At 34.8% G+C, this 13,202-nt stretch overlaps 2 protein-coding genes across 2 annotated transcripts in view; one reads left to right on the forward strand and one right to left on the reverse strand.

Moving 5' to 3' along the window:
- The window catches only part of rsh (radish), a 269,843-nt gene that overhangs the window by 159,133 nt on the left and 97,508 nt on the right, over window positions 1–13,202 (reverse strand). The gene's annotated exons all lie outside the window — the stretch shown is intronic.
- Window positions 4,096–4,656, forward strand: LOC138403437 (uncharacterized). The gene has a single exon (XM_069503937.1). It carries the CDS (start codon window positions 4,096–4,098, stop codon window positions 4,654–4,656), a length of 561 nt encoding a protein of 186 aa, XP_069360038.1.

The raw sequence follows: 13,202 nt of genomic DNA on the forward strand, positions 1-13,202 counted from the left end.
TTGTATGAACCACCACCAACAGTCACCAAAAATAATTAGTCTGTAAAATTTATCACAAGGAAAGAAAAGTAGGTAGGTAGAATATAAATAAATAAACAAATAATGAATTGAATTGTTTAATGCATAAAAACTAATGACTATCATTTCTTGATTGTATTTAAGAGCTTTAAAATTTAAGTAACATTTAAAATTAACATTTTTAATGTTACTTAAATTTTAAAGAAGGAATTCTTTGCGTTAGCTTTAATTGCAATGTATCCTATTAAATGGAAAGCTTGTACTATAACATCCATCTCTCGGACTAAGACCGGTGCTTGTAAGCTGTTTATTGCAGGGGATAATTTACAACCCAGTTAAGTGAAATGATGTTATCCAGAGAGACCAGCGTATTTCGTAGCAGCGTAGTAGAGCTGATATTATCACAATTCACAAAATTACTTGCTTTTAAACTTTGTTTTTCTAGCAGTATACCGTCAGAGATCCCGCTATGATGGCATCGATGTATCCATCGATCTTTACATAGGCTTTTTTGTTACAGCGTTCTATCGAACGCTGTAACAAAAAAGCCTACTTACATAATAAATATTATATATATGCAACCAAATTTTAGGTAGGTACACTTTACCGTAAAATATGTTTTATTGCCCATAGGTAAGAAACGGGATCGGCGAGTGAACATGACACGCGAACCAAATATTAGGTGAATCCATTAAGGTTCGGTTATGGCCCTTGTAGGTTAGGTGAGGTTTAGATATCGATAAGGATGTACGTACTTAACTTGTAAGTAGTAGGTACGTAAGATGCGGTATCAGGACTAATTCTCAGGGCTACTTTTATTATGGTTGTATTAATAAATAAGTTAATTAAACTGAAATTAAATGCAGCCAGTACTCTTGGCACTATTCCACGCGGGCATAATTTGTATAGTAATTAGATAAGGCTAGCTTTAAGTTTTATTGTAATATTTTCATTAAAAAAAATAAACTGAAAACTCTAAAAATATGGATTGACGATGGTTCCCTAGGAACGGGGACGGGCGCTAATGTGGGACGCAACGTGCGTTGACACATTGACCCGTGTCATATCAGGGAGACAACATCAAGACCGGGAGCCGCAGCAGAAATGGTTGAAAACGGCAAGCGGCGCAAGTATACCTCTCTTATCGAGAGTTACATTTTTATTCCGTTAGCCGTAGAAATAGCTATACTTATAAAATAAAATTGAAGAATTTGTCTGTAATTTCGAAATAACTATATGAGGATATTAAGCTCATATTATGGTTATTTGAACTGTACCATAACTGAATCACACGTTTTAAAATTTTTTGTCTGTCTGTCTGTCTGTTTGAACGGGCTTATCTTCGGAACGACTGAACCTATTTTGACGGGACTTTCAAAGACAAGTAGATGATTAACCAGGGAGTAACATAGGCTACTTTTCAACTGACTTTCAAAAAAGGAGGATTTTTGTGTTTTTCTACATAATATGTACATCGAAATCTCCGAGATTAAAGAACCAATTTGCGTAGTTTCTTTTATAATTGATAGATAAACTTTGCAATATTGTTCCATAAAAAGAATTGGATTCCAACTCCTCAATCCTGATGCTGCACGGGATGCACCTGATCACCTAAACTGATGGAATTTAGAAACTGTCGGTTATAAATTGATATTGGAAGACGTACCGTACCTACCAAGTGAAGACTATCGTTGAACTCAAGGACCCAACTCCTCATCCCTGGTGCTGTAAGGAATCGCATTCCTCAAATCGCGGTGATGTTACGGGATTTTTAAAGAATCATGCGTTTAAATGTTTTTACGTTTTGGTACTGAGATAATATCTTGCATCTCGGGGACGGGCTACCACGGAAAGGCTACTTTTTGGAAAATCAAAAGGTCCCACGGGATTTTTAAAAACCTAAATCCACGCGGGCGAAGCTGCGGGCATCAGCTAGTATAATATATGTATAGAATATAGACGTAAGATCTTTTTTAAAATATACATAATATAATATAAAATATTCTTAATAACTACAGTGCCTATCCGTTATGTAAAACTCTTTGTTTTATATTTTAGACATGCATTAATATAAATGCTGCTCTTTAAGTTATTTAAGGCCCTGCATAAATAACGAAGCACTTGAGCTTTTTTCTTTCAAATGAAAAATTTAATATCTAATGGTGCTTTGAAGAGAGAAAAGTTTTATAAGTCCATAAAGCAAAGTAATTTCATTGACTTTGAATTTGTTTCTTTACGATGCTGTCAGACGACATCCTCTCTCAATAAAGACAATTTATCTTGAGAAGACAATTTTTTTGTATAATCTTGCACCAATCTTTAAAATAATTATCCCCTAAGTTAAATTTTTTATAAGTATAGTACGCGATAGGTCGAGATGGCAATCGGGGAGGGAACGCGCCGCACACCCGCACAGATCCCGCGATAACCTGGTGCGGGCGAACGCGGGTGACGTGTGGGTGTGCAGGGCGTCCTCCCACCTCATACCCCGATTGCCATCTCAACCTGTCGCGGCCTATACGTCTTATCCTTTTCTTGTCAATCTTATTGACAACTTTACAAATCCCCAAACTGCCCCTGGCGAGAATCGAACCCGAGGCCTCCCACTTTTAAAACCACAGCGCTATATATATTTTTTTAAAAATATTAGCCAATGATGACTAATATTCCCTTTCCCCTCCAACTAAGCGTTAAGCTTGTGCTAGGAGTAGGTACGACAATAGTTCAACGGGTGGGGTTTGAACCGGCGACCTTTCGGTTTTCAGTCCGCTCCTCTAACCGTTGAGCTATTGAGGCTCTAAATAACAAAAGGTATACCTAATGACGGGTCAGGTGAAGCCTATGAATAATTTTATCAAAATTATTCACTTACATGAAACTGGGGCTTTCCATCGGAAGCCCTATGCTTATCTCTCTCATATTTTAGCAATCCACTATGAGGCACGCATATCGAATGACTGACATTTCCCGAGGAATAGTTTTAGATAACCATTGGATTTTCCGAAGAGTTTTACGTATTTTATTCATCTTTTCTTTATAGTATCCTTATTCCTTTGTTATTTTTAAGGTGAGATGTATTGAATAAGGGATATAGAAGAGATTTTATCGTAAGCCGCCCTTCGGCCACGATTTTATCTGTGTTAGAGTTGAGTAATCCCGGTTTGGGAAAGTCTTCATAAATTTTTGATGGGTTTACATGCATTGGTGCTAAGCCAGTAGTACAGAATCTTTTATCTAAATTAAATTGATAACAGCTTCGGAAGAGTTGTTAATTTCAACATTATAACAATGTTGTTAACATTTCGAGGTGTTAATTTACGTCAGAACTTATGTAAAACTGTATCAGCACCATTGGTTACACTTACCACCAATCACGTGAGTAAAACCTCTACCATTATTGGAAGGGGTCTAAACCATACAATGTAGAGCTTTCTCTACCTTCTTGATACACAGTAGATCGTTGTTCCTGGAGATTTAAAAATAAACAGCTGAAACGTTAAGCTGCATCTACACCAGGTGTAGTCGAGCGTGAGTGAGTGTAACCATTCTATTCGCGGCATCAAGTGTGGACAACAAACACTGTACTTGAACGTAGCTTTCTAACGAGGAACGAGATTGGAGTAAAAACCGTCAAACACCCGTATTTATGTATACAAATCGACTCAACATGGCTGCCCCCACCACAGATCACACGTTTTTTTAACTAATTTCAATGGATAAAAAGTATATTTTAGCTAAAATATAGTGTAAATATTGAATTCAGTGTTCAATAAAAGTGATATAAATAAAAGTCCATCCATCCATAATTAACAAGCCTACATTTACATCGATTCTAAGTTACTGCGCGCGACGAAAGTATGTTTGACATGACAAGATTTGGCCTGCCTGTGATATTACAATTGTTATGATAATATATGAATTGCAGTCTTATTGCATGATAAAGTGATTTTATTTGGGGTTTCACTGCTATAGAGGAGTCTGAGATGGTCATCTATTGACGAATTAAAATCATCACTGAATTTCATATCTGCACAGTATGATGACATGTCGTTGGACCTCAAAAACCATACTAGGGAAATGACTGAAACCCGCAGTTCTTTCGACAACAAGCAGCTGGCTTATCTACAATCTAAAGTTAATATGTTAGAGAGTATCTCAAGAAGTTATAATGTAGAAATACAATCAGTCCCTGAGCGAAAGAACGAGAATATTCTTGGTATAGTGAAAAATCTGTTTGACAAGTTATCGTTGCAATTTTCTGAAGATTCAGTATCATTCTGCAGTCGTGTACCAAAGATGAATAATAACTCGAACCGTCCTAGAAACATAGTTTTAACATTACAGTCTCCTAGACAACGTGATTATGTCATATCAGCGGTGCACAGATACAATAAATTGCACTCCGCTGACATGCTAAACTCTGTTGATTTAGGAATAAATGGCGATAAGAGCCTGATTTATGTAGCAGAGCATCTTACACCAGAATGTAAGGGTGTTTACGCTGCGGCGCGCAAGTTTAAAAAAGAAAAACAATACAAATATGTATGGGTTAAGAATGGGAAAGTTTTTCTACGTAAAAATGATAGTAGTGCTGCTATATATGTTAAAAATGTGGATGTTTTGAGTAAATTGCAATAGATTTTTTAATCTCCCTCAATTATATACATATATATCTCTTTGTTATAATAGGGTTATATGCTCAGTATGTTATTTTTCTATAAGAATGTTAATAGATTTCGAACAAAACTAAATGAATTTTATCTTAATGTGTTAAATTGTGATTATGATGTTATTTGTTTGACTGAAACTAACCTTGATAGCTCAATTAGCAATACTGAATTTTTAGACAATCGTTACACCATTTTTAGGCGTGATAGGGACTCATTAAATAGTCACAAACAATTCGGGGGTGGTATCCTTGTAGCGGTTAAGAAAAATATTTCGACACTTAGATGTTCACATTTAGAAAGTGACTCCGAATGTTTATGGTTATCTCTAAATTCAGGAAAAAGTATTACCCTGTGCTTGGTATACCTACCCCCCGATATATCAATTGATCGCTTGCATAGATTCTATGATAAGACTAATGATTTTATTTCTGAACATGATGGATCTGTTATTATACTTGGTGACTTTAATACACCTTCAATTGATTGGAATGGCGATACGACGAAGACAGTGACTCCAAATTGTATTTCTCACGACCTAAAATCGCGATTATTACTCCAACTTATGTCTCTTGGTGGGTTGAGTCAGTATAATTATATAAAAAATTATAACAAAAGAACTCTAGATCTTTTTCTTACTAACATTCCGAACGTCATTCTTACGCCAGCCCTCGCTTTGTGTAAAGAAGATATACATCACCCCACTTTCAAAGTAGATATGAAGCTTAGCATTGTAAATTACTTAAAAAAAAATTCCTCCAATCTAGTTTTTAACTACAATAAAAGCGATTTCATTTCGATCAAAAAGGAACTAAACAATATCGATTGGTATACACTTCTGTCATCGGGTAATATAAACGATCTTCTTAGCATTTTTTATGAAAAACTGTTCTTAATTATAAAAAATAATACACCATATAAAAAACAGTTTAAAGACAAACAACCGGCTTGGTTCAGTAAACCACTAATTAAATGTCTAAAGGAAAAACAGAAAGTGCATGCAAAGTACAAAATGTACAATAATCCTAGAGACTATGATACATTTTCTCTTCTTAGATCTAGGGCTCAGAGATTGATAAATGAATGTTACAATGCATATACCGACAATGTCGAAATGTCTCTTTTAGCTTGTAATGACAAACTTTTTTGGAACTTTACTAAGTCCAAACGTAAATGTAATACAATGCCGCAGACTATTAGATATGATAAACGAGTTGCAACGACCGGGTTTGAAATTTGTCAGTTATTTTCAGATTATTTCGCATCAGTGTATATTCAAGATAACGATAACACATCATTAAGCTCATGCTTTGCAGAAACTCACACAAACACTTTAAGCAAGTTAACACTATCGGAAAGCGAGATTTTGTATAAAATTAAGACTCTAGATCGGAACAAGGGACCAGGGCCCGATGGAATTCCCTCATTCTTTATTAAATCTTGCGGTAAAGAACTCGTAGCACCTTTGGTATTAATTTTCAATAAATCTTTGAGCACTGGATGCTTTCCAGATCTATGGAAAGTTGCTCATGTAATTCCAATTTTTAAAGCAGGCACAAAAACTGAATGCAGTAATTATCGCCCTATATGCATTTTAAATTGTTTTGCCAAAATATTTGAGAGTATTGTTTATGATTATATTTATTATTTATTTAAACCACTAATTTCTCCACAACAACATGGTTTTGTTAAAAATAAATCTACTGTTACGAATCTAGCAGAATATTCGAATTTCCTAATAAATTGTCTCGACAGTAAAAAACAAGTTGATGCGGTGTATACCGATTTCCAAAAGGCGTTCGACAAAGTGAATCATCGATTACTTTTTCAGAAACTGGTAAAATATGGGGTTCATGGGGATTTGCTACGATGGGTTATATCATATGTTACAAATAGGTCACAAATAGTTGCAGTCAACGGGTTTTACTCCAAACCAATAACGGTTCCATCAGGAGTACCTCAGGGATCGCATCTGGGTCCTTTGCTATTCATTATTTTTATTAACGACATCACATCGATCATAAAAAATAATTGCCTCCTTTATGCAGATGATTTAAAGATATATGCTGCCATAAATAATGTTCAAGATTGCATATCGCTACAGAGCGATTTGGATTCTGTTAAATTGTGGTGCGAACAGAATGCTATGTTTTTAAATGTAAACAAATGCTTTGTACTTAATTTTACTAAAAAAACCAATAAAGTTAAATTTGATTATTTTCTTGAAAATAATAAACTGCCTGCTAAGACTAGTGCTAGAGATCTTGGTATAACTTTTGATACATCTCTAACATTTAAGTTACACATAAATAACACAATCACAAAAGCTAATAAAATGATGGGTTTCATTTTCAGAATAACAAAAGATTTTAAAAACCCTTTAAGTCTAATGCATCTTTATAAAAGTCTTATTCGCAGTATCCTAGAATATGGTGCCCCAGTTTGGTCCCCTTATACCAGAAAACGTATGCCGACGCCGTTGAATCAGTGCAAAGACGTTTCTTACGAAGACTTCTCTTTAAATTCAATAGAAAGCTTGTCAATTCCTCTTATGAAGACAAGTTAAAATATTTTAAACTCGATTCTCTATGCTTGCGCCGTATGCTACTTGATACAATCCTACTGCATAAAATCATCAACAATCAAACGGATACCACACTTTTGTCAAAAATAGGTCTAAATTGTAAAATCCCAAAACGAGCAACTCGCACTTACAACGTATTTCCAACTAAGCCCTGCCGCACTGTTTTTGCGACGCACTCTTTCCTCAATCGCATCTGTCATCAATTTAATACGCTTCATCAGAAAGATCGACAGCTAAATATTTTTAATTCTACGACAACCTGCTTTCGTCGTAACGTCATTATCTCCCTAAGAAAGGGAGCTAATTAATCAGTTTGTAATGAGACGTAACCGATTTAACGTGCTAATTCCTTATTACATTTTGCTTTACTTTACTGCCTTTTAAAGTCATAACATCATTGTACCTAAATCTTTTGTACTAGCCAGTTGTTAACGTTTATGCTATGTGTCCTTTAGTTATAAATCCTTTTGTATGTAAATACTTGTGTATGTGTAAATGTTGTTGGTTAGTCAAATAAAAAAAAAAAAAAAAAAAAAGATCGCGTGACATCGGATGAGTCAAATATTGTCTAATTCATTTTCATCATTTACTTCAAAAATACTAAAGGAGAAACGCGTAACGCGTTGCTTACGCGATTTGCCTGGAGCTTTATACCTTTTAGAGTTAGGTTTACTCGTATCACGATTTCATTGTTAGTGCACCTTAACAACATCCTATGGGCCACGTAAAGTGCGCCTCTAAAAGAAAGAAAGAAAAAAACAAACAAAATGCATTTATTTGTTGTTGGTGTCACAGATAAAAACAAAATACAAATGTAACATTTTCATCTGTGACACCACCCCAAATGGGTGTACTGCTCAGCATAATGTCCTGCATCATCTTACGCGTTTCAGCAAAAAGCTACCTACTTGTTTACCTTTTAAGTCAATTATGGAAAACAGATTTAAAATCCATCTACTTTACTTTACACGAATTTAGTTCATTACGCTCGGTTCGCCAAGTGTAGACGTAGCTTTCAATTTTAGTTTACCCGTATTACAATGGGAGATAATGGAAAAACACTGTATTACCCTTGTAAATACCCAAAGGACGACGAAGAGAAAAAGGATAGACGCAAAAAACTTTTATAACAGTTCACAATATTTTCGTCTAATCCAAAAATTGTAGTCTTTTTATATAAAGTATGTAGGTAAAACCAACAATACGAGTTTCATTGTTACTTTATATAAAACTAGCTTATGCCCGCGACTTCATTCGCGTGGACAACACAAATTTTATATACTCAGGGGTTGTATCACACGGCGTAGTTTTTTAAAGATCCATATGAGATTGTTGAGATTATTATCAGCCGCTAAGGTTCGTTAATAAATTTAAACAGAGATTTTATAGTGAGGTGGAGGTTTTAGTGGACCCTTCTTAGCAATCCAGAGTTAATAATTAATTTTTAACTAAATAAACTGCTTCAGGTTTTTCGTTGAATATTTTTGCGTGATGCGCACAAATAAAAAAAACCAAATATAATTTTATGTAGGTATAATAATGGTAAATTATTAGTAAGTGATATATCGCAATTCCGTGGAGTTTCGGTAAAGGTTTTGAACTAACCAGAGCACCATATTGGCCACTAATTAATTTCTACCAAATGTAGCCATACACTGATTGCTAATTTATCTTCTACATGAATGGTTGACTGTAATTAATTTAATATTAGGCACTTTCAACTCATGAAGTAATAATATAATATCATTGTTAATTGAGGTGTGGTATTCGTTTTTGTTGGGTGACCCTTAGAATAAGAACTTAAGTAGATCATTTTGTTTCTCACTTAACTATAGTCTGTGACGTGACCTAAGCGATGAAAATACCTATTGTACTTTGTTGTTCTAACGTCACGACTGTTTATGACAATTTAATTTAATAAATTTAATAAAAAATTAAAATAAAATAAATTCCAAACCATAAACCGCATAAGTTCCGGTTACAACTTTTAAAATCATCATTCAAAGTGAAAACATTATTATAAAATTTTTAGCATTACTTTTAGACATTATTATCTAATAATTTAGTTGACTCGTCCCCTAAATTATTAATATTTATATCTAACTAGCTGCTGCCAGCGACTTCAGCCGCTTCCCGTGGGAACTGTCTTTTCCCGTAAGTTTTCAAAAAAAAATCTTTCATACCAACCTTGTCCTGACAATAAAGAACACAACAAAAAAGATTTATCCACTTTGGTGCAGATGTTCAGAAGTTATGCGCGTACGTACATATGTTTCGGCGATTCATTATTATTTCTATAGAATGATAGCAGCCATCTTAAAAAGTCAAACTTGAATAAAATCTGTTTTTACTTTTGAAGTAAGTACATAAATAGTTTCAATCAGGCAGACGCGATTGCCTTTAATTTAATACTTCTTACAGCCGTACTCAGAGTCGAAGTTTAGTAAAGGAGACAGAGCTACGAGTAGATATATCTCTCACATAAATCTGTACCCGTAGTATAAGATTTTACGTCTCACCAAACGTTACTAGAATTCAAGAATCGAAACACAATAACATCAAAGTAAAATGGACCTAAAGAGTCTTGAATTGAAGTCAAAAATTCAAAGCCACTGATTTTAATTTCGCAACGTTTCCGCTTGGAGCGCTGGCTGTAGATGTGTAGACAAACTTGAGCTTTAAAACAAGGCGTTTAAGATCCAGTTTACTATAACGCAGAAGTGTTTCGACTCTGGAATTCTAGCAACGTTTGGTGTGACGTAAAATCTTATACTACGAGTACTGTCTCGTTTTAACGTAACGATTAGCGACTTTGAGTATGGCTGTTAGTAATAATAAATGTTTGTCAATGTATTTATGAGCCTAATAACTTTTCGGGATTGAGCTGAAACAAGAAAGTCATTAATACAGCCCATTTAATAATCGGCACTTATGCATTCATAGTTATTTAACGTGTTGTTAGATATTAGTTCATTTGCATGTAAATTAAACGGTTGATCAATAGCCAAGAGTGAAAGGGCCTTTATCGTAACAAGGTTTCCGCTCGGCATATTACGTATCCGCAGGGTGACCTATATTTGGAACATTGTTTCTTCTAGCCTTAACTTGACACTACCAAATAGCAAAGTGAGGATTGACGAACTATTAAAATATTGTTGATGGTCTTGTTGTCCTGCTGATGAGTTGATGACTGTTTTAGTCCAGCAATGTAAGAAACGATAATTGCAATTTGCATGACCTAGTATACGTAACTGCAATATTTTGTGGTCACGTCATGGTGGTCTCCAATCGATAGAGTCCACAGCTGGATATAGGTTTCTTGTAAGGACTTCAACAAGCCACGGGCACATGAGTGTCCTGTTCTTGCACCACCTGAATTTTTTCACTGCACTTTACACTATACGTTATATTATACATTTTTTTTTAATCAGTGTAACTTTACACGGTACAATGTAGGTCGATATGAGGTCGATGCAGTTTTTGTTGTATTTTCTGCTTTCTATTTTACTTCGTTGCTCCCACATTTCTAATATGTGCTATGATTTTATTTTTTACTTTTGTACTTGAAACGGATGCTTCACCAAGCAGGAGCTTTTATATTTTCATTCAAACCTTTATATCAGACCAGCAGATGCTCGCAACTTAGTCTCTGTATTATAATATTTTAAACTCTTGAACTTTTCGAGAACTATGCGAGTCATAATGCAGAAATTGCATATTTTTGTGGACCAAGTTGTAATAAGAAATCATGGATTAACGTTTTTTTTAGAGTGTATTCTAGATGGAATTTTCTCGACTGATTAATCTAAATATATAAAAGGAAAAGGTGACTGAGTGATTGACTGGCTGATCTATCAACGCACAGCTCAAACTACTGGACGGCTCTGGCTGAAATTTGGCATGCAGATGGCTATTATGATGTAGGCATCCACTAAGAAAAGATTTTTGGAAAATTCAACCTTAAAGGGGTGAAATAGGGGTTTGAAATTTGTGTAGTCCACGCGGACGAAGTTACGAGCATAAAGTAGTAGGTATAGTATACATTCTCAAATAACTAATATTTAACTCTACAATTTCAGAATCAAATACATGCGTGCTACAAGTTGTATAGTATTGTTTTCAATAGGTATAATTGATTAGGTATACTCTGCGAAATAATCTTGTGCCCGTTATGAATACCTAGGTACTTTCTAGGTAATATGCCTATTCGAAACAAAGTTTTGAAAGTTAAACATTATCATAGGCCCTCTCAATCAACCCAAGTTACAGGAACAACTATTAATTACTAAGACAATCATAATAATGAAGACTCTTCGCAGTTATAGTAAATTTGCTAATATATCAGCTTTCCAAATTTCTATTATATGTATTAGGTATATTATTATTCTGAAATATTTATTAACTCTCTTAAATAAAATAGAACTCGAAAGACAAGCATATGGCATGCTTGTTTTTTGTTGGTTTGTCCTTCAATCGCGTCGTAACTGACTAACTGATTGACGTAAGTTTCGCATGGATTTATAGTTAAAGAGTTGTCGAGAGTTACACAGACAATTTCTACAGGATTTTTAAAATGTGAATTCAGGCGGACGAAGTCGTGGACGGGAAGTAGGTATAATATAATTTCTGTCCAATATAGTACCTAATCATAATAGAGAACATTTAAAAACAAATTAGGACAATCAGCACGTAGTAAAGAGGCTGATGGGAAGAAAAAGGTAGTCGGAAGTAAGTGGATGAGGAAAGCGGAGGACCGTGTGTGATAGTGCGTTCTTGGGAACAAACAAGCTGCTAGATTGATTGGAGGATGTTAAAACATAAACGTTCTTAGTAGAGTAGTAAAGAATTGTTTTTAAGAAAGTAAGAGTTGAAAAAATTGAGCTAGGTCAGGAAACCTACTGTAAAGCTTACCTAGATTACAAGAAGCAGAGTGAGTGAATGCGGATGTATGTATGCTCCCGCAATCAAAGTATTTTCTATGACGCTTGATTGAGCAACGTTGAATAGGTGCTCCTTTTCATAGCAGATGAAAAGTGAAGCCTGACTAGTGAGGTGAATCTATTTAAATTGCTCTTATGTAAAAGAAATTCACTTTTTTGGATATTTTGGAACGAAGACTCCACTTGTGTTCGTTATTGATCGTGAATGTACCGGTATTAGAAGATCGGTTTCATTATGGGTTTAATTTTTTATGCCGCTTCGATGAAGCACCATAAATGAAGAATTTAAATATTTTGATTAATCCTTCGTGGTGATTTTGTTACTGATACATAATCATCTTCATCATCATCATCAACCGATTGACGTCCACTGCTGGACATAGGTCACTTCCACACGCCACAAACAAGAGTTTAGAGTATATAATCGAATCAAAAACATAAAACTACTAACAGTCTGTACCCGTAGTACAAGATTTTACGTCTCACCAAACCAAACCAAATTCGAGAGTCGAAATACTTCCGCGTTACAGTAAACTGGATCTTAAATGCCTTGTTTTAAAGCTCAAGTTTGTCTACACTTCTACAGCCAGCGCTCCAAGCGGAAACATTGTGAAATTAAAATCAGTGGCATTGAATATTTGACTTCAATTCAAGGCTCTTTAGGTCCATTTTACTTTGATGTTATTGTGTTTCGACTCTCGAATTCTAGCAACGTTTGGTGAGACGTAAAATCTTATACTACGGGTACTGGTGCCCGTTGTTTGCGTGGATTAAGGTTTTTATATTCCGGTAGGGACAATTTTCCGGGATGAAATGTAGCTTATGTCAATCTATTACCATGTAATGTAACAAACTACGTCGATCCATTGCTCCGTTGCGACGTGATTGAACAACAAACTAACAAACAAACACTTTTACATTAATTATAGTATGGGTGATAATACACCTACTTATTATTAGTTAAGGTAATCAGAATCAAAAGAAATTCTTAGA

This window comes from Maniola hyperantus, chromosome 16 (genome assembly GCF_902806685.2).
Source record: "Maniola hyperantus chromosome 16, iAphHyp1.2, whole genome shotgun sequence".
Taxonomy (NCBI): Eukaryota; Metazoa; Arthropoda; class Insecta; order Lepidoptera; family Nymphalidae; genus Maniola; species Maniola hyperantus.